General features: G+C 50.3%; 4 protein-coding genes across 5 annotated transcripts; 3 read left to right on the top strand and 1 right to left on the bottom strand.

Moving 5' to 3' along the window:
• Positions 1-668: 668 nt before the first annotated feature.
• Positions 669-6,550, top strand: LOC112874744 (putative multidrug resistance protein). Its single transcript, XM_025938292.1, has 6 exons — positions 669-1,253; positions 1,360-1,414; positions 1,506-2,142; positions 2,211-2,751; positions 3,193-4,083; positions 4,158-6,550. The coding sequence occupies exons 1-6, from the start codon at positions 1,011-1,013 to the stop codon at positions 5,526-5,528; spliced, it is 3,738 nt and encodes a 1,245-aa protein (XP_025794077.1). The 5' UTR covers positions 669-1,010; the 3' UTR covers positions 5,529-6,550.
• A 6,499-nt stretch (positions 6,551-13,049) lies between these two features.
• Positions 13,050-14,228, top strand: LOC112877239 (ethylene-responsive transcription factor 3-like). The gene has a single exon (XM_025941479.1). It carries the CDS (start codon positions 13,297-13,299, stop codon positions 13,915-13,917), a length of 621 nt encoding a protein of 206 aa, XP_025797264.1. The 5' UTR covers positions 13,050-13,296; the 3' UTR covers positions 13,918-14,228.
• Positions 14,229-20,453: 6,225 nt separating this feature from the next.
• Positions 20,454-23,118, top strand: LOC112901315 (extensin-like). Its single transcript, XM_025970206.1, has 2 exons — positions 20,454-20,586; positions 21,878-23,118. Exons 1-2 carry the CDS (start codon positions 20,578-20,580, stop codon positions 22,904-22,906), a joined length of 1,038 nt encoding a protein of 345 aa, XP_025825991.1. The 5' UTR covers positions 20,454-20,577; the 3' UTR covers positions 22,907-23,118.
• A 528-nt stretch (positions 23,119-23,646) lies between these two features.
• LOC112901488 (GDSL esterase/lipase At2g42990-like) lies at positions 23,647-26,347 on the bottom strand. 2 transcript variants are annotated; one of them, XM_025970421.1, is made up of 3 exons: positions 25,850-26,347; positions 24,066-24,553; positions 23,647-23,965 (listed from the first exon to the last, which is right to left on the bottom strand). In XM_025970421.1, exons 1-3 carry the CDS (start codon positions 26,246-26,248, stop codon positions 23,689-23,691), a joined length of 1,164 nt encoding a protein of 387 aa, XP_025826206.1. In that variant the 5' UTR covers positions 26,249-26,347; the 3' UTR covers positions 23,647-23,688. The 2 variants fall into 2 exon arrangements, with proteins under 2 accessions (XP_025826206.1, XP_025826213.1); XM_025970428.1 differs by having other exon boundaries at positions 24,061-24,553; positions 25,850-26,339.
• Positions 26,348-27,129: the final 782 nt, after the last annotated feature.

The following is a 27,129-nucleotide window of genomic DNA, read 5'->3' as shown; positions in this document are numbered from 1 at the left end:
ACTACGAACGACGAGAAGAGAAATGGCGTCACCACGTTAACGTAATTAACGAAGCTACATGTGCAGTGATCCGATTAAACAGGCAGCACCCATTGAGCTGCCGTGGCTTATTTTCCTCACCTAATCCCTCGTTTAGCTTCCAGGGATGACGTGCAGGCGATGCAATTTTAGTTTCAGAAACCAAGAAGTCAATCAGCAGCGCGCCTGCATTGTGCATTCTATGCGCTAGTGCAGTAGGGACCCCTCAGGGGAAAAATGGAGTATACGTATGATGTGTCATCACTTTGCGGAAAACTATATTGTTCTGGCGGCCGAAAAAATATTATATGATTGATTGGCAGAGAGATCTCCATCAGTTGGTCTTAGGTTCATAAGCCAATATTGTTTGTGCTGATAGTCCATCATTTCGCTAGAAAGAAACTTGCTCCTTTCAAATTTCTGACTTAGCAAGGTACTCGTATTTTATGCGAGTTATTATTTTTCAGTGATAGTCGCCGTATGTGTGTGTATTCATAGGGTTAAATGTGTGTCTACGTACGTGAGCATCTGCGTCTAATTTGTGTTTAGAAAAAAGGACACAAATTAGGTTTTGGAAGACGGATAATACGCTGCCTTTTTGTGATACCTGAATTGCTTATCCTTAGTGCACAATGTTGAACATCCCCTTCTGAAAAGCGTCAATTAATAAGGAACCTGGGCTCAGCTTTCCTTCCCTAAATCAGTAATGGCTGAAACCAGATAGCAACATTTGGACTAAAATGTATCTGAGCTTCTTAGATTTTGGATTTTTTATCTACTAGGTCCATAAACTCTCAAAATAATCATCTAAATCTTTGTAAACTTTTAACATTGTTTACTCTAGGTCCAATTGCGGAGATGGACTTTCACTTAGAACCAACCACTTGAAAACTTTAAAGACCCGGATGTTCACTATGAGCTAGCGATTAGGAAAAAAAATTTAAAGACCTCCGGCGTGGCGTGTGCAGTTACCCAGCCATTGCCTGCCGGACATGGGGAAGGACGGGCCACCGGAGACGGTGGAGACCAAGAAGGCGGCGCCGATGCTGCGGTCGTTCGCGTCAGTGTTCATGCACGCGGACGCCGTGGACGTCGCGCTCATGGTGCTGGGCCTGGTGGGCGCCATGGGCGACGGCATGTCGACGCCGATAACGATGCTTATCGCCAGCCGCATATTCAACGACGTCGGCAGCAGCCCTGACCGGCTCAAGCAATTTCGTTCCAGGATGAACGAGGTATACGAATCGCATCTCTGACCTCCAATCCTAGGCTCCTAGCACCATTTAGCCATGGCACATGAACACCATCACGTACTGACCAATTCCACACTGCCTCAACCAGAACGCAAGAAATCTCCTCATCTTGGCAGCCGCCAACTGGACCATGGCGTTCCTGGGTGAGCTCTCGGTTTGCAATTACGCCTGCACGCCAATGGCGGCGCTTGTGACTGCCTCTGATGACACCCCCTGTGTGCGTGGTGCGTGCAGAGGGGTATTGCTGGACGCGGACGGCGGAGCGGCAGTCGTCGCGGATGCGGGCGCGGTACCTGAGCGCGGTGCTCCGGCAGGACGTGGAGTACTTCGACCTCAGGGCGAGCTCCACGTCGGAGGTGATCGCCAGCGTCTCCAGCGACAGCCTCGCCGTGCAGGACGCGCTGAGCGAGAAGGTGCCCAACTTCGTGGTGAACACCACCATGTTCGTCGGCAGCTACGCCGTCGGCTTCGCGCTGCTGTGGCGGCTCACGCTGGTGGGGCTGCCGTCCTCGCTGCTGCTCGTCGTCCCCGGCTTCCTCTACGGCCGCATCCTCATCGGCCTCGCGCGCCGGATCAGGGAGCAGTACACGCGCCCGGGTGCCATCGCCGAGCAGGCCATGTCGTCGGTGCGCACCGTGTACTCGTTCGTGGCGGAGGGCAGCACAGCGGCGCGGTTCTCCGCCGCCCTCGAGGAGTCGGCGCGGCTCGGGATCAAGCAGGGGCTCGCCAAGGGAGTCGCCCTCGGAAGCGAAGGCATCGCCTTCGCGATCTTCGCCTTCAATATCTGGTACGGCACCCGCCTCATCATGTCCCACGGCTACAAGGGCGGCGCCGTCTACGCCGCCTCCGCCAGCATCGTCATCGGAGGCTCGTACGTAGTTACAGCTACCTTCAACTCCATGCTTAGATGCCGACGCAATTGACAAACCTTATGTGCAGAGCGCTGGGGTTGGGGCTGTCGAACATCAAGTACTTCGCGGAGGCAAGCGTGGCGGCGGAGAGGATGCTGGAGGTGATCCGGCGGGTGCCCAAGATCGACTCGGAGAGCAACGCCGGCGAGGAGCTGGCCAGGGTCGCCGGCGAGGTGGAATTTAAGGACGTGGAGTTCTGCTACCCGTCGCGACCCGAGAACCCCATCTTCAAGAGCTTCAGCCTGCGCGTGCCAGCGGGGCACACAGTGGCGCTTGTGGGGAGCAGCGGGTCAGGGAAGTCGACGGCGATCGCGCTGGTGGAGCGGTTTTATGATCCGTCGGAGGGGCAGGTGAGCCTGGACGGCGTGGACATCCGGCGGCTGCGGCTCAAGTGGCTGCGCGCGCAGATGGGGCTGGTCAGCCAGGAGCCAGCGCTGTTCGCGACGTCCATTAGGGAGAACATCCTGTTCGGCAAGGAGGACGCGACGGAGGAGGAGGTCGTCGCCGCGGCGAAGGTGGCCAATGCCCACAACTTCATCTCCCAGCTGCCGCAGGGCTACCACACGCAGGTAACGATCCTGGACAATGTGTGAAGACTTGCTGTTGTCCTGATGCTTCAACTTCCCCTGAACACTTCGCGATGTAACAAGAAGCAAACTATATAAATTTGAAAAAAAAAAGTATATAAGACATGACTTTAAATTCAAAAGGATAAAAAGTTATTGTATGGTTGGAAGTATAACGCTAGGTAGCTTCCCAGATAAGAAGAGGAAAATACTGCAAAAAAAAACATCAAACTCAAAATATATGTGTAAATACTAACTTGGGTTATATTTTTGTCACTACAAATTACAGATGGTTACAACCTAAAACGTTAGCTAGCTTTACATGATACTTGTCTGTTTTATATTCACCAAACCAATGATCTTGAAACTAGATATCTTCTTCTAATAAATAAATATAAAATGCTGCTCATACTTGGACACTAACCATGTACAGAACTAAAACAGGTGGGTGAGCATGGTGTCCAAATGTCTGGAGGACAGAAGCAAAGGATTGCTATTGCTAGAGCAATCATAAAGTCACCTAAGATCCTTCTCCTTGATGAAGCCACCAGTGCATTGGACACCAATTCAGAGCGTGTTGTGCAGGAGGCGCTTGAACTGGCCTCCATGGGTCGAACAACTATTGTCATTGCCCATCGGCTATCCACCATCCAAAACGCAAATACGATTGCGGTCATGCAGTCTGGTGAGGTCAAGGAGCTGGGATCCCATGATGAGCTCATTGCCAATGAGAATGGCCTCTACTCATCTCTTGTCCACCTTCAACAGACCAAAGAGTCAATGGATTCTGAAGAGGTTGATGGAACTAGAAGTACATCTCTTATGCGGCAATCAAGCAGCCATGGTATGAGCAAGAGGTTATCCACAGCAAGCGGGTCAATCACAACACTATCCATCATGGGCAATGATGAAGGTAACGGCAACAACACAGAGCTGAAGCTTCCTGTGCCATCCTTCAGAAGGCTATTGATGCTTAATGCACCAGAGTGGAAGCAAGCACTGATGGGAAGCTTCAGTGCAGTTGTGGTCGGAGGCATACAACCTGTGTATGCATACGCCATGGGCAGCATGGTCTCGATCTACTTCTTGACAGATCATAAAGAGATGAAGGATCAAACCAGAATCTACTCACTGTTCTTCGTTGGCCTTGCACTGGTCTCATTCCTGATCAACATTGCGCAACATTACAACTTTGGTGTCATGGGGGAATACCTCACCAAAAGGATAAGAGAACAGATGATTTCAAAAATTCTTACTTTTGAGATTGGGTGGTTCGACAGTGATGAGAACTCTAGTGGCGCCATATGCGCACAGCTTGCCCAGAATGCCAACGTTGTAAGTCCAGATACTGAAATGAAGTTTATTAGAAATCAGAGAAGAATAATTCCTGACCATATTTGTTTTTGCAGGTGAGATCACTCGTTGGTGATCGAATGTCCCTCGTCATCCAAACAGCTTCTGCAGTGCTCATTGCCTGCATCATGAGTCTAGCAATCGCTTGGCGTTTGGCACTTGTGATGATCGTAGTGCAACCACTTATCATCATTTGCTTTTATGCTCGTCGTACCTTACTAAAGAGCATGTCCAAGAAATCATTACAAGCACAATCTGAATGTAGCAAGCTAGCTGTTGAGGCAGTTGCTAATCTTCGCACAGTAACTGCTTTCTCATCCCAAGACCGCATCCTACGCCTCTTTGACCAAGCACAGGAAGGCCCACGCAAGGAAAGTATCAGGCAGTCCTGGTTTGCTGGTCTGGGGCTCAGTATCTCCATGAGCATTTTGAGATGCGTATGGGCCCTCACCTTTTGGTATGGTGGAGTACTCATGGCTCAGCACCGCCTTACTTCCAAGGCCCTATTTCAGACCTTCTTGATTTTGATAAGCACAGGACGTGTGATAGCAGATGCAGGTAGCATGACAACAGACCTTGCCAAGGGTGCTGATGCAGTCACTTCAGTTTTTTCTATTATTGACAGGAAGACAGAAATTGACCCTGACAACCCTGAAGGATACAAACCAAAGAATCTTGAAGGCAAGGTGGACATTACAGAAATTGATTTTGCATATCCGTCAAGGCCAGATGTGATCATCTTCAAAGGATTCTCCTTGAGCATCCAGCCAGGTAAGTCAACAGCTCTTGTTGGGCAAAGTGGTTCTGGCAAGTCAACCATCATTGGACTCATCGAGCGGTTCTACGATCCCCTTGTTGGGACAATAGAGATCGATGGCATAGGCATCAAAACATATAGCCTACGAGCCCTACGAAAGCACATTGGACTGGTTAGCCAAGAACCAACAATTTTTGCAGGTACCATCAGAGAGAACATTGTATATGGCACTGAAACAGCCACTGAGGAAGAGACTCAGAGTGCTGCGAGGTCTGCGAATGCACATGACTTCATTAGCAGCCTCAAGGATGGATACGACACGTGGTGTGGTGAGCGGGGTGTTCAGTTATCAGGAGGTCAAAAGCAGCGGATTGCAATTGCCCGTGCTATCCTGAAGCAACCTGCTATCTTGCTACTAGATGAAGCTACAAGTGCACTGGACAGCCAGTCTGAGAAGGTGGTGCAAGAGGCATTGGACCGGGTGATGGTAGGCAGGACAAGTGTTGTGGTTGCGCACAGACTCAGCACAATCCAGAACTGTGACCTAATCACCGTGCTTGAGAAAGGAATAGTCGTGGAGAAGGGCACACATGCATCCCTTATGGCCAAGGGTCCTTCTGGAACATACTTTGGATTGGTCAATTTGCAACAAGGAGGCAGCCATCACTAAGATGTTACTGCGATACAGCACTAGTTTTCCAAATCCGCGGCCTCATTCAAGCTAGAATGCTCAGCAGAAGACTGAAATTTCACTGCTGGTTATGTTGGATAGTGGTGTTGGATATGTTGTGTACTGGTGCAAAGGTCAACGATTATGACAGGTGAACAATGGAAATATGATATATGTACAATAGAGTAGTCCATCTTACCATTCTGCGACTTTTATAGTTGAAATTATAGAGCCTATTGGTCAAGTAGATAAGTAAAATCTTAAAACCAAGAACCTGAAGTCGCAGGTAGCAGAATGGACACTGATAAGGAAGGAAACGCAGGAAAACAAGGTGTTGAGAAGTTACATTTCCAAGTGTTAGCTTATAGTTTCAGGGCCTAAATTTTAGTATGCAAGGTTCTGAGCAGCTCTGTTAGTGCATTTTGGCTGGGAGGCCCAAATAAAGTATTGGCAAAGCAAACAACTCGAATAACGTGAGATGAATTACCAGTTGAACGTATGAAGAATTAAGATCCATGTTTGCGGCGATGCCCGCCCCCCACCCAAACACACACAAAAAAATCCACGACTGAGATTAGCAGCATAATTGGGTATTTGCAGGAGTAAAATGTTCATGCGTGATGCGTCTAGAGCAATTTACTCAAGGAAGTTTAGGCGATTCCAAAGTGGGAATCCTAATAACCCTAGAGCGGTACGGGAAGATCTGCAGTACGCTAGTATACTTGCTAGTGCGGTAGAGTTGGAGGCCCTACCAGATCATCACCGTGTCGGGGAGAGAGAGAGAGAGAGAGAGAGAGAGGAGCCGGCGTCCCCTGGTGTCGCCGGCGGGGTCCCGTCCGGCGCGCGGAGTTGGCGGCGCGGAGGCAGCCGAATCGGGTGGGGGTTGCAAAAGCTTGCACCCCGACTGCGACGCCGTGTCGCTTGAAGGAGGCGGGAATCCGCCTCAGGCACCGCCGCGCTGCGTCGCGGCGAGGACGTCGGATTCGGCCCCCGACGACGGTAGGCCGCGGCGGCGCTGGGACGCTGGGAGGCACTGCGCGGAGAACGTACTCCGCCTCCGAGCTTCAAGGGGCACGAGCTTCTTCACGAATTCCAAATTTTGGGCTTCGGTGAAGGCCCAGATTGATTATGGGCCTCACGCGACAGGCCTGGAAAGGCCAATTTAAGTTGGTCCCGATACATCCTTTCAAAAAAAAAACGGTTGGGTCCGATGGGTACATTTGCATAAATGATACAAATCCAATAGTCGTTATCCTCAGTTTGCAATATTGTTTCAGGATTATCAAGTCGCGACATTTTTCTTAGAAAGAAGCAGAATCAAGTTGCGCTATTTGTAAGGGTCTGTTTGTATCCAATGAAAAGAGAAAGAGAAAGTGCATAGTTCTTTTGCACTTTTTTGCACTTTTGGATCCAAACATCTCAAAATGTAAAAGGGCAAATGCTACCTAATTTTGCTAATTATGGATTAATTAGGCTTAATAGATTCATCTCGTCATTTAGTCCCTATCTATGTAATTAGTTTTTTAATTAAACTATATTTAATACTTCTAATTAGCGTCCAAACATCTGATGTGACAGGAGCAAAAATTTGCCATTTGCCCTTTTGCTATTTGGGGTGGATCCAAACAGGTCCTAAATAAAAAAAACTGGCTGAAGAATTGAACTCGCACTAAAAAATCTATAAAACTGAGGAATAATGCAACAACTAGCGGGTCCATATGACATAATGAGATGCCAGTTCTTGCACGTACCCCAATCAGTCTTCGCGACACCCGACGTCGTGCGTACACGTGCGGCGCGACGCAGGCCGGGCGGTGAGCAAGAGCGAGTAGGGTACGGTGTTACGCTTTCATGCGCTACTAAAAAAGTTTTTATGGATGGGGTAAGAATGTATTTTACGGCTGCGCTACCCGCTTCTACTTCTCGCAGTTAAAAGTACTATTTTTAGAGGTGAGTAATGCGTCCGTCCCTGAAAATGCAAATCGGTTTATGAAGGCGGATCATGGTATGATCCACCCTTACAAATCAATTTTTAGAAAAATAAAAAAATCAAAAATAGAAAAATAAAAAAATATTGCAGCCAACCAGCCACCACCACAGGCCCCTGTACTGTCGAGTACAATTTTTTGATGAAATATGTACACTTACATCACCGGGGGTTAGAGCCGCATAACTCAAGCATTGCGGATACCTTTCTCTCCACCACACTGTACAATCACTTTATGCTATGGGGTATGCTATTATTTTATATTAACTCTGAAATTGATTTGTAGGGGCGGGTGACGCCATCACCCATCCTTAGAAATAGTTTCCAGAGGTGGTGATGTCGTCACCCGCCTCTAAAAATATTTTTTACTTTATTCCGAAAATTCATTTAAATCTCTACATATAGCAAAACAAATTAAAAAAGTGGAACTTCTACAATATGCTTATTGTGAACTGTAGATACAAAAATATGCCAAGTATTTCAATATATATAAGGTTAAGATCGTGGAAACCTCAAAGTATGATTTGAGGTGTATGAAATACTGTATAGTTATAGCTATTAATTAACTTATAATAATTTTTTGAAATATTAAATAATCTTAAATGAAAAAGTTATCAACTATAAAATTGTAGATCTCATCAATCTCTACAATTTTTATATAAAGTTTGACTTCATCCGAGATCATATGAAAAAGTTATAATTTTTTTGAGTGGAACTGTTTGTAGAGGCGGGTCATGCTATCATCCGTCTCTAGAAATGCATTTTTAGAGGCGGGTGGTATCACGCTCCTCTAAAAATGATGGTCATTTCTAGGCACAGGTAATACCATCACCTATCCTAAAAGATATATTTTCAGTATTAGGTGAAATGTTACGGTAATCCTGCTCCATTTGCAGAAGCGGATTACATTTTGAACCGTTCCAGAAAAAATAGAATGTCCCTGCATATTGTTTTTTTACGAGTGATGATCAGCACGAACAGGACTACGTGCTCTTACGGCCTGGGGCGAAGATGGTGATGCCAGCTCTGCTGTTTAGTTCTAATTAACCACACGCCAACGCCAAGCCTGCTGATTGTTATCTAGAACCACCCACGCGAATTAGTGGTGGAAGAGTGGTCGATCGAGGCGATGACGAAGACGAACTTGCAGACCAGCCAAGCAAGCGTCCACTCCCACAAACAGTTTAGAAGGAGAGGAGGCGTTTTTGCTCTTTGCTTCTTTCCATGTAAACTGTCGGATAGCCAGCACTACCGCCAGGCCCTGCTAGGACATGCGCAGTGAAAGGTGGGTGCTTAATGAGAGAAAATTTTGTCACATCATTAAGCACCAATGTGCAAGTGCAAAACCACCGGTGCCTTGAACACCTTGCTGCTAGCACATGCTAATTAAGCACCGGCGCAAACTGACTTGAGTATCTCATGTATCCAGCTTCTTCTTCTTTTTTTTACTTTTCTTTAGGCGATGTTGTCGATCATCCCTTTCCCTCTCTTTCAAAAAAAAAAAAACAAGAAGACCATCCATTTCCCTCACCGTTAAAATATCGTTTAACGCGTGGTTTTTGCATAGGTTAAAATATCGTTACCATGTTGGAATTGGAACAAAATGCTATTCTATTATTATTACTCTATACTCGTTTGCTGGAATATCTATCTCGTGCAGTTGTTGGGCATCATTTGGCAAGGTCGGGGCCGGCTGCTGGCTCTCAAATTCTCATGATGCTGGTGCGTGCGTGGTCTTCCCTCCCGCTCCGGACGCAAGGAATTGGGTGCGCCGGCAAACCGGCAGGCACGCCGCGCGCACCCCCGGCCGGCCGCGCGCGCCCGATCCGGTCGTCCGTCCGATCATCATTACCTCACCGCGCATCATCGCCCATCATGCTCGCCCATCACATGGACACTCACGGCGGCCGGCATGACCCGTGCTCATGTGCCGTGCAAGTTAATACTACTGTAACGTTATTATGGACTGGCCAGTCGCACGCAGATCATGCTTCTGCGATGATGGCATCGGCATCGGCTTCCATTTTAATTTTCTGCAAAAACCTGACAGGTTTACAGTTAGTTACAGGCTCATACAGTGCTTGTCAAGTACGGCATCATGTGAACATTTCGCAGGATCACAGTTACAGTGAGCATGTAGCGACCTAGATTTGGACCGTGGGCAGCTTTTGGATACGAGAAGAAGGAAGTTTGGAGACGTGTAGGAGTACATAAGAAATTTAGAATATGTTTGGATGCCTGCCTAAGGGTCCGTTTGGTTCCGATTTCTGGGACCGATTCGCGTCAAAGAATCCGAGAACGCAACCAAAGGGCTCCGGTGGGCGCAGCGATTCCGTGGACGTAGTCGATTCCGCCAGTTCAATTGCCGCAGCGGCTCGTACCCCAGATTTTCACCGATTCCGGTGGGTATTTACCCACCTGCCATCGGTTACAACATACCGGTTCGGCTTCTTTCTTTTTTCCCCACCCATCGACAAAAGCCTGGCCACCGAGGACAGAGCTCGCGCCTCCGACCGCTCGACACCCCGCCGGCCAGCCGCTCGACGCCCAACCGCCGCGCCGCCTCTCCCGCGGCCGACGCCGCGAGCGCCGCAGTCGGCACCCATCCTCCAGATCCAGCGGCTCAGGCTCGGCTTGGGTTGCCACCGGCCAGCCCCTGCACGCCCGCCGGCCGCCTCCACCCACTGCCGCCGGTGCCTCCGCCCCGTCCTCATTCCCCACCCCATCCTCTCGGCTGCCACCACGTCAAGGTGAAGGTCGTCGCTCCTCCTCTGCTAGATGGCGCGAAGTAGCTCGGCAAGCCGAAGGACCGCGCGATCTTCGATGCCTTGGACGACGACGCCGAGCCGGCCGGCGACGTGGTGCTCGATGACGGCGCTCGGGCTGGACAGGCGTGCGAGCACGGATCAGAGGAAGAAGATAAAGCCCTTTGTCTGACGTGTGGGCCCTGTAGGTGAAAATGTTAAAAAAAGAAAAGAATGGAAAAGGATGTATAGAGAACACATGGTTGTAATATTTAGAATTTAATTATTTAATGTATGTTCAAATTTATTTAAATTCTAGTTCAAATATATTTTTTATTTATTATATGAGATCCCTTTCTATTTCTATCAGCTATATTTGTATATAACATCAAAAGAAATGATTTTTCCCCAAAACCATCATCTAATTATCCATCTGATTAGTTTGCATATAAATAGGATCTTAGGGGCATAAGTGATATTACTTACAAAAATCCACAGCTGATAGCTGTTTTTAGCCAAACAGTTTTCAGCTTTTTCACAGCTGTCAGCTCACAGCAGCTTTTCTCACAGCTGATTTCAGAAATCAGATTTTCAAAAATCCACAGCTGAACCAAACACACCCTAAGACGCCACGCCACGCCACACATTTTCTGCCACAGGTGTAGCGGCCAAATCGGCCGCCGCACCTTAGGCGTGGTGTGGCGCTTAAGGCAGGCATCCAAACAGCCCCTTAAAGTTTCGCAAGAGAGAGAGAGATTCGAGAAGCAAGTTTCAAAGCTGCCCATCTTGCCATCTTGCCATGTTTAGGCTATGTTTGGATCCACCCCCAAATGGCAAAAGGGCAAATGGTAAAATTTTTGCTCCTGTCACATCAGATGTTTGGACGCTAATTAGAAGTATTAAATATAGTTTAATTTAAAAACTAATTACATAGATGAGGACTAAATGACGAGACGAATCTATTAAGCCTAATTAATCCATAATTAGCAAAATTACGGTAGCATTTGTCCTTTTGCACTTTGGGGTGTTTGGATCCAAAAATGCAAAAAAGGTGCAAAAGAGCAAAAGTTTTGCACTTTCTCCTTCTCTTTCCCATTCATCCAAACATGGCCTTATCCATGACTATGCTCACTAACCTCAGAAATATATACAAGTTTCAAGAAAACCTCCTCCTCTTGATTCGAGCAGCTGGGAAGCTCGTTCCTTCCTGTTGGCGCGACCCAATTTAATAGCCTGCGAAAAAAAAAGCCATGGAACGCGGCGAGCTGTCAGCGCAGAGGCGAGCCTCATCTTCCTCTTCGCCCTCGCCTCACGCAGGCGGCGCAGAGGGCCAGAGGCAGGCAGGCAGCGGCAGCACCCATGCACGCACGCACCCTTCACCCATGCATGCACGAGCACGGCACGGCCACGCCGCGCGGCTCACGCGAAGCCACGCTGCCCACGTCGCGCCGGACAGCAGCAGCTAGCAGCACATGGCGCGCCAGTCGCGGAGTCGCGCCGCCACCCGTAGTCCCCGCAGCGCAGGCCGCCGCGGCGGCCGCTCCACGGCGAGCGACGCGCAGCCCACCGGATTCGCGGGTAATAAATTTCTCCACGGCTCTGGTTGGTGTTGGTTGGCGAACCAACCGGGCGACGCCGCCCCTCGCCGGCCGGTCTCCGCCGCGCGCCCGTCGTCACAGCCATCGTCAGAGAGAAGGCAGCGATGTGGGCGGGCAGTGGCCGACCACGACCAGACGCTCACGGAGGGCACGCCGTGGCAGAGGCTGCCAGCCCTGCCCGCACAGCACGGCGGCCGGCGGGGGAAGAGACGAAGAGTGGAGGCCACGAGACGCGAGGACAGAAAATATACGGATACAAAACTAAAGGCGCAGCAGACTAAGAAGAGCGTTGGGGGGGAAGGAAAGTGAAATGAAAGAAGTAAAAGAGGAAAGATGAAATAGTTAAAAGAGCGAATCGTGCTTTGGTGAGACAAGCTAGCAATGAGCCTGATATTACGGGGTGTTTGGATTCAAGTGCTAATATCTAAAAATACTAAATTTCAGTACTAATTTATCCAAACAATAATCTATCCAAACAAAAGTACTAACTAGTAGGCTAAACTCGAGAGAAAAATAAAAATTTTTAGCGAGAAATATAAAATAAATATTAAATTTTAACATTCAACTTTAGCTCAACCAGATAGATCCTTAGTATCCGAGTTTTAAACTTAACATGTGCATTCGTATTTTAAACTGTTTTTTATTTCAGTAGCCGGTGTTGTACTTATTATAATTCTAGCATTTTTGTTAATCGATGCGCCCAATATCTTTGCCGCCAGGTTTTTTTGAACTTAGTTTCAGTAATCATAATTGTAAAAATCGATGCTTTATCTGTCTCTCTTCTATCTAAGCATCGTCTTTTCGCTACATTGTGGACTTGTGGTTGGTCTAATACATGCCTAGTTGTGCACTGAGAAAAAAAATGCGCGCTAGTTGATTCTAGAGAAAAAAAATCCAGACATCTTCAAGCAAGATCAAGATCAATCGTAGGGAACATGTCGATGCTAACATTGCATGTCACGGGAAGCGGCCCACCGTGCCCGTACTCTCCTTTCCTGTGTGGGAACAGATGAAAACCGGTGCGCGTCGACCGGCCAAAGAAAGCGTCATCAAAAGAAAACAAAGCAAAGCTAAAAAGCAAATTACTCCCAAATCGTAAAAAAAAATCGATGTCTAGAGAGGAAGGAGAGAGGAGGAGGAGGGTCAAGGGGGGAAGAAAAGGAAAGGAAAAGAAAAAAAAGAAGAGAGGATAGAGAGAAGAAAAAGGCAAGGCGGGCAGGGAGGGGGGTGGTGGTGGTGGGAGGCGAGCGGGTGGGGGTGGGGTGGGCGTCGTGGGCGGTGGCAGCGCAAACAAGCAAGCCTTCCAATTAACTCCTCCCCACCTTCCTCCCTCCTCCCCTCCCCCTCTTCCTCCCCCCGATTCCCAAATCCCCAGCTCCAATTCCGATCCCGATTCTACCCTCGCGGGCCTGGAACCGTGAGCCAGCGCATCCGGCGGCATGCGGCGCGGCGGCGCGGCGGCGGCGGCGGACTGTGACGTGGAGTCGCGGTTCCGCGGGGTGCGGAAGCGGCCGTGGGGACGGTACGCCGCGGAGATCCGCGACCCGGCGAAGAAGGCGCGCGTCTGGCTCGGCACCTTCGACTCCGCCGAGGACGCCGCCCGCGCCTACGACGCCGCCGCGCGGATGCTGCGCGGGCCCAAGGCCAAGACCAACTTCCCGCTCCCCGCCTCTGCCGCCGCCGCCGCCCACCACCGCATGCCCGCCGCCGCCGCCGCGTACACGCCGTACACCACCCCGGGTGTCTCGACGCCGCCGGTCGCCAGGCCGGCCTGCAGCAGCCTCAGCTCCACCGTAGAGTCATTCGGCGGCGCGCGCCCACGGCCCGTGCTCCCGCCGCGGCCCCCGCCGCCGCCGATCCCCGACGGCGACTGCCGCAGCGACTGCGGTTCCTCAGCCTCGGTCGTGGATGACGACTGCACGGACGCGGCCGCCTCGCCGTCCTGCCAGCTCCCGCTCCCGTTCGACCTCAACCTGCCCGCCGGCGCCGGGTGCGGAGCCGGCGTGGGGTGGTACGGCGACGAGGAGGACGACCTCAGGCTCACGGCGCTGCGGCTGTGACGTCGAGCTCTGCTGAGCCGCTGCTTAGAGAAAGAGGAAAAGGAGAAAAATATTTGGTTCTTCCCTTCTCTTGTAGCCAACATGAACTCTCTCCACTACGTTTGTTGTTGTTATTTACTTGATCTGATGATGATTACTATGCCCTGATCTGCGTATCTGCATGCTTGTTGCCGGTGATTGAGGATTGTTGCCAAATCTGGCGGCAGCTCGCTGCAGTTGTGCTGTAATATAGCAACATTTTACTTCCTTCCCTCTTGTGAGGAAAGAGACAGCTAAAGTAACTTATTTTTATCTTCAGCTACATTTGCCTTCATCTTTTTTTCGGCCGATATGGCTATACCTTCCGTTTGGAATTGAGAAAGTTCAAAAATATTTCATGGCCAAAAGGCTTGTAGTAGATGGGCTGTTAAATGCTACAAATGTTGATATCATAGTTGTGAACAGATGGACATGATCTGCATTTTGACTTGCTTTCAGCATTTTCAAGTAGAATGAACAAATTTACTTTGTTTCCCCTGAAAATCATTAGTTTACTCCGCGGTCATAAATGCCTAGTGAATTTGCTATTAACTTGTCACTTACAGTGATCCATTATTTCAGTTCTCATTACTTTTTTGCATTGTTGTAGTTTCCCATAATAGAAGAAAGGTGTTTTTCTGTTCAGGATGATGCCTCTTTTCTGTCACTGAAAGTAATTTACCTGCAAACTTTGATTTATATTATACTAAAGAGGCAATATCAAGGATAGTGGGCTGTTGGAAACTGGAACCAAAACCATTTGCATTAATAATTCTGGAATATGACACATCAACCATTAGCTGAAAACATAAAGGCATGCTGAAAGTAGAAGATTCTACGTGGTGTTGTAGCCTTAGCTTTACTGCCCTATGGAACATCAGACACATTCATATAAAGTATCAACAAAGATGCTAACTTGCTTGCAAGATCAACTACTACAACTGTCAAAGCAGTGTCAATAGTATCATGTGGGTGGCTTAGCATAAAAAGTGAAAGGTATTTCGAATATACTGTTCTCTTGTTGTCAGTATATTCTGTTTGTTATTTAGGAGTACTGACAAATTTAACAAAATTTCTTATGTTCCAGGCTAATGTCATTTCTACATGGGTATGATGCTGCAACTGTAATACTGTTTCATCTCTTACCGTTTGGCGATAAGGAAGTGGAAAGAAATGTTGTGAGCATAATAGATCGGTATTGTGTTTGTTACTTTGTCACACAATAATATATTTGCTTGGACTGCCAGATACAATTGCAAAGACTAAATCACTGTTTGCAAGCCCTCTTTATGCATAGCTGTTCTGGATAAACTTTGATTTTGTAATGTAAATTATGGCTTTAAATCTTGATTGATACACCATTTTAAAATTCATTAGGAAGTATATTATTTTCATCTGATGTCAAGACTTATACTGGGAAATGCAACACGACACTGTCTCCCTTTTGTTATTAAGCCCTATCAGTGTTTTGTTTAGGTGTCCCCTATAAGGCATGGTTTGGCTATTACTATGGTAATATGTCTAAATATGTAGGCAAAACTGTCTTATTCCTGGCTCTACACTCCAGTTGACCTTAGCATGATGCATTTAAGCAATTAAGAATAAGTGTAATATACTAGAATGCATGCAATGAAACTATTTTACTTTGACCAACAATATCTTTATGCATATATACATTTGCTGTATGAAACTGAGATAAGTAGATTTGTCATGAAAAACACTATGCTAATATCATCACACATTTCTTCCTAAAAGGGTTGGACCTTTCCCGCTGCTCCTTTAGTACTTCAATTGATGACCAATGGTAAGAATAAGCACTTTGGAAATCCGAAATCATGTCAGTGGGAAGATCAATGCAACATTGTATATTCATGTACGAATCCTTATACCTTATACTTGAAAACTGAATGACTAACATGCGCTTCTTTTCTTTGAATTCTTTCTTTCTTCATGTTTTGCTGTAGAGGCAACAAATACTGTGGGTTTACAGTAAACCTACCTTTGGACAAAGGTGGATGCTTGATAGAACGGCTTTGTGAATTACTGGAGAAGTGCTGCCAGTGATGGAGTGCAGATCCATTGAATCTGGGAACGATCTGAAAGTTGACAACAGGAAATGGAAGTGCAACATCAATTAAGATACATCTGGCCAGTTTGTTGTGGGTACCTTGAACGACCTAGACTGCACTATAACTTACATAGAAATATCTTCTAATTACACTGAGCAACCTTGACAGCCCATGGGGTGCTTTCTTTCTAGCTGCTAAGAATTATGCTAAGGCTATATATTCTTAGCTGTCAACACATGACTACAACTTGTTGATGGCTGTAGACTCTGGGATGAGCGAAGCATATTCAATGAAGTGGAATATGAGGAGCATATATGATAATATGACAAAGGCTGCCTGGTTAGGTTGAAGGACAAGGGAGCAGGGTGTTGTTTAAAACTATATTTACACCTAGATTCAGGTTCGTTGGGAGAATCGGTTGTCTAAGCAGCATCTCTTCATGGAACCACCTCTCTTCCTCGTTCATGCCATTTATGAATAATTTTGCTCTTAGTCAAGTAGATGTACTAAAAACTAACTCTGTTCTTTTGAGAAACTTCAATATTACTATGGCATACTTTCCTGGTAGCTTCTGCTTGCATACTACTTAATAACGACTTTATGAGCCCCTGTCCTGATCACAACCTGATGGTGCCCTCATGTGATCAGACAGTATATCTCAATGTCTTAGCTAATCTGGTGGAGTTGAAGAGTCATTCTGTGAAAGGAGTATAGGTGAGACAATGCACACAATACCACATTACCACTGATTGGGTGAAGAATTTTTGAAACATAATTATTTAATGAAAAGGTAAGGTCACTTGTACATTTGCTTTAAAAATTCATTACTTTGATAAGGTTTGTACACTTTTCATTTAATATTTCCAAATAAATATGTAATTCTTTTATGATGACTAATAATTTTGTTCCTTTTCTAGCTTAGTGTAATCATGTCTTACAATCCATTATATAATGGCACCTCCAACTTTCTTATGACGTATTTGGGGTTTTGCTCCTATAGTTGATCCAGATTGTCGTTTCTCGGTGACTTGTGAGTGAATTGTTGATCAAGATGGTGAAACTTGATTTTGCATGTGTGGTCTTAGCTGAGTTTTTATGTATTACTCCAAACTTATCCTGTTTAATTGCATCATAATGGTTTTCTGACAATAGATTGTTAGCATTTTATTTGTTTTCTCTGTGCCTTTTGTTTAGCACCACCTCATCAGCTGTTTTTTCTTGATGGCTCTGTTCCGACCTAGGATAATAAGCTCACGAGCTTGGTCAGGAGTTTTTGTCGCGTAGTCTCTCTGACATCTAGTTTGGCCCTTCCCCTATTTAAAACCTGTTGGAGCATTCATTTGATTTGCATAATTGATGGCAGTTGTTCCACTAGACCCGACCACTTGATTGCCCACTTGTTTATCAGGTACCAACGTACCGTGGGGTTATGGTCGAGTAAATCAGCACTGGCTATCTCTAGTATCCTAGCATGGTTTACTGTAGCGTGAATTTCCGGAGCACTGACCATTTCATGCCGTGCCTTCCATGTTTGTCATGGTGAGATCTGTTTCAATTTTCCCTTTGTTTTTCATGTCCAGTGTGTCTGTACGTACCTCTGGAGACAAATTTAGAAAATTAATGGCCAGGCATAGAATTTCAGCCGGTTGGTTGAAGTGGCGGTAGGCTTCTGGCGTTCTCTGTGACAAGAAGGTGCCACAGAGGCTAAAAGATAAGTTCTGTAGGACGGCGATTCACCCGGCGATACTATACGGTGCTGAATGTTGGTCTAAAAAAGATGACATGTTAAGCAACTGAGTGTAGCAGAGATGCGTATGCTGCGTTGGTTCTGCGGGCATACAAGAAGGGATAGAGGGTCTGTTTGGCACAGCTTATGAGCCAGCTTCTGAGCAATTTTAAGAGTCGCGGGCTGGCCAAACGCTCCGCTTCTGGACCAGCTTCCCGCAGCAGCGCTTGCGAACAGCCCGAGAAAACGCGCTGGTTCCAGCAGCCGGAGCGGACCAGCTTATCTCCAGCTTATCCCTCTCCACCCGTCTCTTCCCCAATCCAATCCTCCCGTGCCCGTGACCCCTGCGCCGGCCGGCGCCGCCCCACGCCGGCGCCCCCCGCACCGCCCAGCGCCGGCCCCCGTGACGCCCCCGCGCCGCCCCCCGCACACCGCGCCGACCTAATTTATTTGTGCAATGACACTCTATTATGTTATCTAATTTATAATTAAGTTATCATTATTTTATTTAAGAATAATTTATGATTAATTGTATGATATATTAATTGTTAATAATTTATGAACAAGTTTCAGCTGTGCCAAACAGGACCTGTGACCAGCTGTTTCTTTAACCAGCTGCTTCTCTGGCCAGCTAGCCACCAGCTGGCTTCTGAACAAGTTTCAGCTGTGCCAAACAGGATCAGAGTCCGGAACGAAGAGATTCGAGATAGGGTCGGAGTGGCACCTATCGAGGAGAAGTTGATTCAACATCGGTTGAGATGGTTTGGACATGTACAACGGAGGCCTCCCGAGGCGCCGGTGCGTAGTGAAGTTTTAAAGCGGGGCGATAATGTAAGGAGAGGTAGAGGTAGATCTAGACTAACTTGGGACGAGACGGTCAAGAGAGACCCTTAAGGAGTGGAATATCGCTAAGGAATTAGCTATGGATAGGAGCGCTTGGAGATTAGCAATTAACGTACCTGAACCATGACCTTTGTTACTTTTTGTTTAATCCCTAACTCTTTCTTTGGCTTGTATCCTTTTTATGTTTCTTATTCTTATTTTCTGTGGGTTTCATCTCTAACCTACCCCAATTTGCTTGGGACAAGTTGGGACAAAAGGGTAAGTTGTTGTAATGGCCATGGTCCATGAATAATGTTGTATCATGTTATATATTGTTGCTAGCAGCCTAAAAGCTACCATGGATGGTGCTATACTAGCTGCCAAAGATGCTGGAAATTTTGCACCAGCGCCACCTTTCCCATGATTACGTGGACACTTGCTTATAATTAACCTCATTAGTATCTGCTTCATTTAACTTCAGCATCTACTCCGCCGGTGCTGCCATTGATCATTGATGATCTGGTGATTGGGTTCCCGACTAAACCACTAAACTAGTTTTCTCTGCTCCTTTGTTTCAGCTGCCTCCAGATCCTGCGGCCCGGTGTCTGCTGATCAACATGCAGGGGGCGGGCAGGGGCAAGCAAAGCGTCTCTCCCCCCATGTGCCTCGGTCCGCGCCGGTGGCCGCGCCCCCGGTTCCGGGTGCTGTGGAGCTGACAAGGATGGCGCCGGTTGACGCCTCTCGGCTGGACGCAACCGGACGTCTTCGGTGGAATAAAGGTTATGAAATGGGGGCCAGGCCATTGCGGATTTTGTTAGAGATCATGCTGCATCCTCTTCAAGAAACCGCGGGGTGGCCGGTCGCTTAACCTGGACGGTTTCGCCTGTGGCCGCGGTGAGATTAGCGGATCAGCTGTCGATGGATCGTGAGCCAGCTGGTAGGCGCCTGCCTTTGCTCTGTACACTGGGCTGGAGCGATTTGCGGTGCCAGAAGCTAAACGGGGTCCTGGTTGTTGCTTGCTGTACACTCCGGTGGTACAAGTGTACTGGTAGAGTGGTAGTGTTTGTTCTTGATTTGATTGCGCTTGTTGTGTGTTGGTATGTACTCGAGGCACCATACTCGAAGTGGAGAAGAAAGTTTTCAAAAAAAAAAAGTGGAGAAGAAATCGAGATTTCTAGCTCAGCTGAGGCCCCCTCGCTGTGCCACCAAATTCTAAAATTGTCAAAAGTTTGATCAGATTGGAAGGCGAAAGAAATGACACTTCCTCCAATGGAAGATTAAGATGAGCGCGGTTCGCGAGAGCTTGGCATTTGGGAGATAACAGTAGTAGTAGTATGTGCTAAGCAAAAGGTTGGCACTCGATGCAGCAACGATCCTGGCACCCGTGGGGTAAATTCATCAGGATCTAACGCGTACTACGCTAACGACGATCAGGGAACCGCAGGTCAAACGCGGAGGGCGACGCCAGCTGCCAGCCCTGCCACGGGCAAACGAAGGCGAGAGGATACGACGAGGCGGGCAGCGGCGGCCAACCACCGTCCTCCTCCCCTCGGTAGGTAGGCGGGCAGGCGGGCGAGGAGGAGGTTAAGGCCTGAGTTGTCTCTCCCCTCCCTCGTCGCGTACACACACAGGCAGCGTCCCTGACCGCCTGTGCATACATACGCACGCGAAAAGGCACAGCCCAGCCGCGCTGCCGCCGCTGCTCAGCTGGGCGCGGCCGTCGCGGAGCTCGATCGGAGGCCCCTCCTTTAATTAGGGTGGCCGCTGAGCCGAGCCCGGCCATAAAGCCGGCCCCCCCGGCAGGCCGCGACCCCTGCCCTGCCCCCGCACACCATCCCACCCTCCGTCCGGCCTCCGTCCTGCCGCCGCGGTCTCTCTCTTTCCTCTTGCGAGAGAGGAAAGGGGGAGGGGCAGGGAGGCGGAGGAGGAGGAGGAGGAGGGGCAAGAACAAGCAGCGGGGCCCGGCCTCGATCCGTCCTCGCTCCCGCTCTCCGACCAATCCTTCTCCAGGCGCCGCACGACGACATGGCCACTGTAAGTCACACGAGCCACACCCGCATTGTCTGCGCTTTGCGCTTGCATCTGATCGCGCTCTTCGACTGCGCTGCGCCGCGGCTTTGCTTGCGGCCCTTGCACCCGGAACGGTGCCACGCCGCGCCGGCGTCGGCCGGCATGCCTGCATTCATCACCGCCATCATGCGTTCGTGTGATGTTCCACGACCCATGGCTGCTGCAAATCCACGATCAACTTTGCTCCCGATTTTGTGGCGTAGTAAAGTAGAATACAATCGTGCATGGACGATGGCTCCCTCCGGCACGGAACACCGCCCATGTGCGTGCCCATGTTGGTGAGAGCCACCTTTCCCCAACCTTGATGGTGCCTGCCATTATAGCTAGCTCGATTAAGATTTCAGTTTCTTTTTTCTAAAGAAGACGTTTAGTATAGTGCAATCCAGAATTAGGCAGCAGCGAGCTGGCAACACCATGCATTATCCATGCGCTGGTAGTTCGGTGGCGGCCGGTCAGGGGATCAGGGCCGCTGCTCACTGTCCCAGGCAGGCAGGGGTAAGGTTCACGGATCTGAGCACCAGCACCTGCAATCTGAACATGGGCGCGCCGCTCGCTCCTGACGACTCGATATCTTCTCCTGTCCGCGCCGTACGCCCCGACTGCACATGGCGCGACCCGTGCTCGGACGACTCGCCGGTCGCCTCCTCACGGGCCGCCCATGTGGGGAGTTGCTCGGTAGAAAGAAACTTGGCCGCGGCCAGAGCTTCGGTTTGCTCGCCGCGGACGAGTAGGCGTGCGTCAGGGCGGCTCGGCGATCAGCGATCGAGCGGGGAGGGGAACGCGCCGGCGCGTTCGGGCAGATCCGGTCGAGCCTCCCGGCCGCGGCCTTCACGTCCCAGCAAAGCGATTAGCCACCGGCGAGGAGCGGAGACTAGCTGTTTTCCTTCTGTCACATGACGAGCTGGCCTAGGCGCGGAGCGGCTTGCTTCGTGCTGTGCTAAGTTCTAATCATGCAGGGTGTTGGGCTGTCATGTGCTCTGTCTTGGTGTCAAAGGCAGTGCTGTTCACAGTTGGTTGCCACGTACCCCGTAGTACACAATTTCGTTTTCACATTGCCTAACTTTTATTTGTACTTCCTATACATGTGCAGATACTATGATTTTAAATAGTTGGCTAACGCTACCGTTACAGCGTTTAGTAGGCTAAATGCCACGGCGTTTATCCGGCTATACCGAAACTTTCTCATACCGTATCCACTAGTAGTATCTATCGGTTGCTCATGGAGATTCATTCGTGCGCGCGATGATCATCGCAGGCCGGGCACGCCGTCGCGCCCAAGTTCGGATCCTGGGACGCCGAGAACATCGGCTACACCGTCTTCTTCGAGAAGGTGCGCGACAACAAGCCTGCGCCTCCCAGGCCGCCCAGCGGCGGCGCCAACGACTTCGACCCGTACGAGCACTACGAGAACCTCAGCAGGAAGGTGCCGTCGCGCCCGCCGAGCTCGCACGGCCACGGCCACGCGCCGGCGCCCGCCCCGAAGGCGCCCGGTGGCGGCGGAGGAGGAGGGTACGACTACTACGACCCGTATGAGCACTACGACAACCTCAGCAGCCGGAACGTGCCCTCCCGGCCGCCGAGCTCGCACGGCCACTCGCCGGCCGGCTACAACCACTACGACCCCTACGAGCACTACGACAGCAGGAACGTGCCGTCCCGGCCGCCTAGCTCCCACGGGCACGCGCCGGCGGCGCCGCAGCCACACCACCGGCCGCCGCAGCAGCACCAGCACCCCGGCGGCCACCACCACCGGCGGACCGGGAGCAACGGCAGCAACGCGGCGTCCGAGGCCAGCAGCCGCGGCAGCAAGTTCTCGCCGCCCAGGCCGTACCAGCCCAGGTACAGCAGCAACAACAGCTACACGGCGCAGCCGCAATCCGGCGGCGGCCACGGCGCCGCCCACGCCCAGTACCAGCAGCACCACCACCACCACGGAGCGCCGAGGGCGGCGTCCCCCACGCCGTCGCCGCCGCGGCACCACCAGCCCCCGCCCCCGCGGCGGCCCAAGCCGTCGGCGGTGCCCCGGTTCGGCGTGTGGGATGAGCAGAACGCGGCGATGGCGGCGCAGGGGTTCACGGTGCAGTTCGAGAAGGTGAAGCGGCACCGCGAGGAGGCCAGGACGGCCCCCGCGCCGCCCGCGCCGCGGCCGCAGCAGGCGCTGCCCCCCGATCACGCGGTGGCGGCGGGGGCGGGGGCGCGGCGGTACGGGAAGAGGAAGCCCGAGAGGTCCTTCATGTCCCGGATGTACAGGTGCCTGTTCCCAAGGGTCAGAGAGTGCGAGTGATTCAGTGAGGCCGCAGCTCGGTAAATTACTATTAGTAGTGGTATAATCCGACGCTCATTACCACTCGATCAATTGTGTACGTTTTCTTCCCACACAGACTGTACTTGAAAATTTGTTCGTTCTTTGTTCATTCTCATTCTACTGTTCTGTATACTGCATGTATAAACTCCCAGCATTAGTCAAAAATACACGGAAAACCATGCTGGGGTACACGTATTTATGTCACTACGAACCCATTCCCTTTTTTTTTGAGAGCATCATTACGCACTCATTCTTTGACTTGAATTTCATGGCACAATTGAGGCATTTTCTCCATACAGAAATATAAAAAATGGGTGATGACGTGAACAGGTCATCGCCCGAAAGCTCAATGAGGCCCATCAAACCACACAAAGTGGCCCATTGAGTCCATCATCGTCACTTTGTTAGAATCAATGGGGTTTGAACAAACCCCTATTTCATACTTGCATTTCCGTTTTCGTCTCGTTCAAATTAGCAGTTGAATACTTGAACTAGTGCGCAGGACAACACTACTCATGTCCACTCCATGGCCTTGCACCTTCGACCATGGCGACACACTACCATGAACACCATCCTTCCTCATCATACCGTCTCCTTCCACCACCCTCTAACCCATCACAAGCTATGCCATCACGGTTTAACTTCGTTGCATCGCTGGTAGAGCAATTGACCAGAGCACCATATAAAAAAAAACTTTTTTCAGGCGACAGAAAGAATGCTGATATTTTTCCTTTAATATATACTTTCATCTATCACTGTGATTAAAAATCCTTCGTGATACACGTAATTTCATTTCCTCCGCGATCGACGGGCCCGTTCATTGCCACGTGTCCGGACATGGTCACAGGACGCCCTCCTGGTAGCATACTTCTAGCGTGTGGTTGGCCATGAGCCGGTTCACCTTCTCCGTGGGGTGGAACGCGTCCCAGAAGAGGAACTTGTCGGCGTCGTCGCAGGTCAGCGGCGCGTCGTCGTTGCACATGAGCCCCATCTCGAACTTGCCCGTGGCGCAGCACCCCTCCTCCACGTTCTCCAGCCCTGCCATTGCCATGACGATCGACACGCACAAATCGATCGATCAGCACATGGATTATTGGCTCCGATCTTAACTGAATTGGTTGGTCGGTGCTCACCGTACTTGGCCGGGTCGGCGATGAGGTTGAGGAAGCTCTCGTAGACGGAGATGTAGGCGAGCTTGAGCTCGGGGAGCTCGCCCCGGAGCCCGCGCACCATGTCCCGCACCTTGGCGTTGTAGCTCCTGGCCACCTCGTTGAACTCCTCGACGCACTCGCCGCCGCGGAGCGCGTTGGCGGTGCGCTCGAGCGGCAGGCAGCCGATGGCGGCGAGCCCCGCGAAGGTGACCCGCCGCGCGCCGAGGCGGTGGATCCGTGCCAGGAACGCGCGCGCGCCGTCAACGAGGAGGTCCTCGTACTCGGGCACCGTGAACTCCGCGAACCGGCCCGTGGCCAGCAGGAAGTAGTTCTCGAGGAAGTCGTTGGTGCCGATGCTGACGACGTGGAGCGCGCCGCGGACGACGGCGGCGGCGCGGCGCGGGCCGAGCCGCGCGCGGAGGCGCTGCTGGTACTCCTCGTAGTACTCCACCTCCTTCCACAGCGGGATCACTGACTAGCGACACGGCGTTCGTCAGCGCATGCACCATTAGTGTGCTTCATCAGTAGTATTTCAGTTGGTATCAAGCCGTACTGAGATACGATCGCGTTTTTTAAAATAAAATGCGCGAATTTGAAATTAAATTTTCAAAGGAAACACAGCACCCTCCTATAATTCCCTTTTTTTTTTACCAAACACCGCCTATATATAGGCTGCATTTGTTTCAACTTCTCATCAATTTTGAAGGTTCGATTTTGAAAAATTCAAAATAAGATAACTCCCATAATCGAGAATTGAGAATCTAGCTGATTATAAATTCTCGATTCTAAATTTTAGGAGTCACCTGACTTTTAGATTTCTTAAAATCGAACCTTCAAAATCGGCTATAAACTGAAATAAATAGGACCATAATTCTAAGGTGATCTATGGACAGTGTCAGGCGACCCTTGTTAGTAGGTGAGGAGTGTGTGTCAATGTGGCACATGCATGCATGGGTACCTACTTGACTGGCATCCATCAGCAAGCGGAATACGGTTGGGCTGTTACATGATGCTGAAACCTGTACTTGAAGCTAGCTAACATGGGTCAGCAGTCACCAGAACTGATCGATCAGCTGAAACGGCCGGTCGGCCTACTAAATGCCGGCCGGCACAAGTGGTTGCAAGACGAAGCGGCGAAAATTCCTCTAATAAAAAGAGCTCGCATTCATTCATGTAGCTGGCGGCGCTGCCTGCGCCGCCGCGGCGGGCGTATCCGCTGGCCGCGTCGCGCACGGTCCCGGGTCCCGGCCGGCCGGGCTTTCCTACCTCGGCCGCCGCACGACGAGGTCACGAACGGCCGGCCGTATCGGAGGAGTGCAGGGTTCATGTAGATCGAGCACTGCAGTTGGGAATTGATTGGGAGTGTGGTGTGGTCCGTGTTCGTCCTATCATCTATCTGCAGCCTAGATGCCATCCCCATCTGGGGCAGAAAAAGCGGCGCAGCTTGGGAACGAATTCAATGTGTTGACCCAGGGGCAAGGCCACACTCCGAATTTGTTGGGTTGGCGAGCACCGTACGTGATGGCCTATAGCCAATCTGAGTAAAGTTTACGAGGTTTAGCGAGGCGACTGTGTATGGATGTTTGTGAACAATCACACAACACTTTCCTCCCAAGTGTACGTGTGAGCCACACACGATCTCTCGCTTTCCCGCAAAACGAGGCAATGCGTATGCGTGTCAGTGTGCACCTTACTCATCAGCAATTCAGCTCATCGATACCGATCCACAAAGAATTGACAGTGCACGGCAGGCGGCGGGCGGGGCGCTTACCAGGACGCCGGCGGTGGCGTCGTCGATGCCGGTGCCGGCGGACGCGAAGCACACGCCGCGGGCGAAGTCGTCGATGCCGTAGGCCGGGTCGAGGTAGGCCGGCACGAGCGGCGGCAGGCCCAGCGCCTCGGAGATGAGGTCCGGCGGCAGCCGCCCGTTGCCGAACCGCCCCGTCGCGCGGGGGCCGCCGGGCATGTCGCGCCCGTAGGGCGGGAAGTCGGCGCGCAGCGGGGTGGGGATCTGGTTGTTGTTGCCCGTGTCCACCGTCGAGTCCCCGAACACGATCACCGCGGGGACCCGCGGCGACGACGCGCGCGCCGCGCCGACGCTCGACGTCGTCAGCAGCAGCAGCAGCAGCAGCACCGCCGCTTCGGCCCCGGAGCGGCGGGGCGGCGCCATCGCGGAGGGTAGTGACGGCGGCAAGCGAGCGGGCGAGTGGTCGCTGGCTGTTAAGAGTGAGCTGCTGTTTCCTCGCCACAATTTAATGGATGGGAGGGAGATGTTGAGGGAGCTGTGGCAACAGCTAGAACTGTAGAACACGGTCTGCTGGGGGGTCGGAGCTAGGCTCACAAGCGCGGTGTCCGTTGCGCCGAGTTGTCGCGCGCTCTTGGCTTGGCTTGCAGCTTAGCCTTACCGCAACTCCGCAAGGCTCGAAGCTGAATTCTGCTGCCATCCGGAGAGCACGCCACTCGAGGAGATTTTGTTGCATCTTCAGCTACCTAGCAAGACTGCATCACTGACACCATTTTGTCTTTTGCTCGTTTCCTGAAAAAATGCGGTTTCTTTTTTGAAAGAAGAAAAATGCTGATGATGTTGGCATATCTTGTCCCGAAATGCTAACAAGTCAGTGAAAAATGCCTGAAAAAGCGGATGTGAGGATGTGTTAGCACTTAGCAACCGTTTTGGATAACAAGAGGAATAACTAGTTATGCTTCCGCGTCCTAGTTCCCACGGGGAACGTACATATTTGGATGCCATGCCAAATAGGGTCCATGCCTATATACAAATAGGGTCCATGCCTATATACACTAACATATGGGTCCAACAAAACCATAATCTGGTAGATATTAGATCTTGACAACTAGTGTTGTATTATATTTTATTCATTGTTAGTCATTAGAAAAATAACAAACAAAACACAACAAGAGGGATACTTTCGTTTTAATCACCAGAATCAAGGCACCTGACAATGTTATTTACCATGTGTATCAGTGTATGGCACACAAGTGTGGTATTGGGCCATATGTAAAATAAGAAGTAAATTACACACTACCCCCCAC

Source organism: Panicum hallii, chromosome 1 (assembly GCF_002211085.1).
Source record: "Panicum hallii strain FIL2 chromosome 1, PHallii_v3.1, whole genome shotgun sequence".
Lineage (NCBI taxonomy): Eukaryota > Viridiplantae > Streptophyta > Magnoliopsida > Poales > Poaceae > Panicum > Panicum hallii.
The sequence above is the reverse complement of the archived record's forward strand: the minus strand, read 5'-3'. Positions and strand labels throughout refer to the sequence as shown.

What these genes read in the sequence shown, in the direction of transcription:
- LOC112877239 (XM_025941479.1), top strand. Translation starts at nt 13,297, where the DNA reads ATGCGGCGCGGCGGCGCGGCGGCGGCGGCGGACTGTGACGTGGAGTCG.
- LOC112901488 (XM_025970421.1), bottom strand. Translation starts at nt 26,248, where the DNA reads ATGGCGCCGCCCCGCCGCTCCGGGGCCGAAGCGGCGGTGCTGCTGCTG. An exon ending in ACGCCACCGCCGGCGTCCTG is followed by an intron (nt 24,554 to 25,849) that starts GTAAGCGCCCCG and finishes CCGTGTCGCTAG; the next exon opens with TCAGTGATCCCGCTGTGGAA. An exon ending in CTCATCGCCGACCCGGCCAA is followed by an intron (nt 23,966 to 24,065) that starts GTACGGTGAGCA and finishes TGGCAATGGCAG; the next exon opens with GGCTGGAGAACGTGGAGGAG.
- LOC112874744 (XM_025938292.1), top strand. Translation starts at nt 1,011, where the DNA reads ATGGGGAAGGACGGGCCACCGGAGACGGTGGAGACCAAGAAGGCGGCG. An exon ending in TTCGTTCCAGGATGAACGAG is followed by an intron (nt 1,254 to 1,359) that starts GTATACGAATCG and finishes TGCCTCAACCAG; the next exon opens with AACGCAAGAAATCTCCTCAT. An exon ending in CGCAGGGCTACCACACGCAG is followed by an intron (nt 2,752 to 3,192) that starts GTAACGATCCTG and finishes GAACTAAAACAG; the next exon opens with GTGGGTGAGCATGGTGTCCA.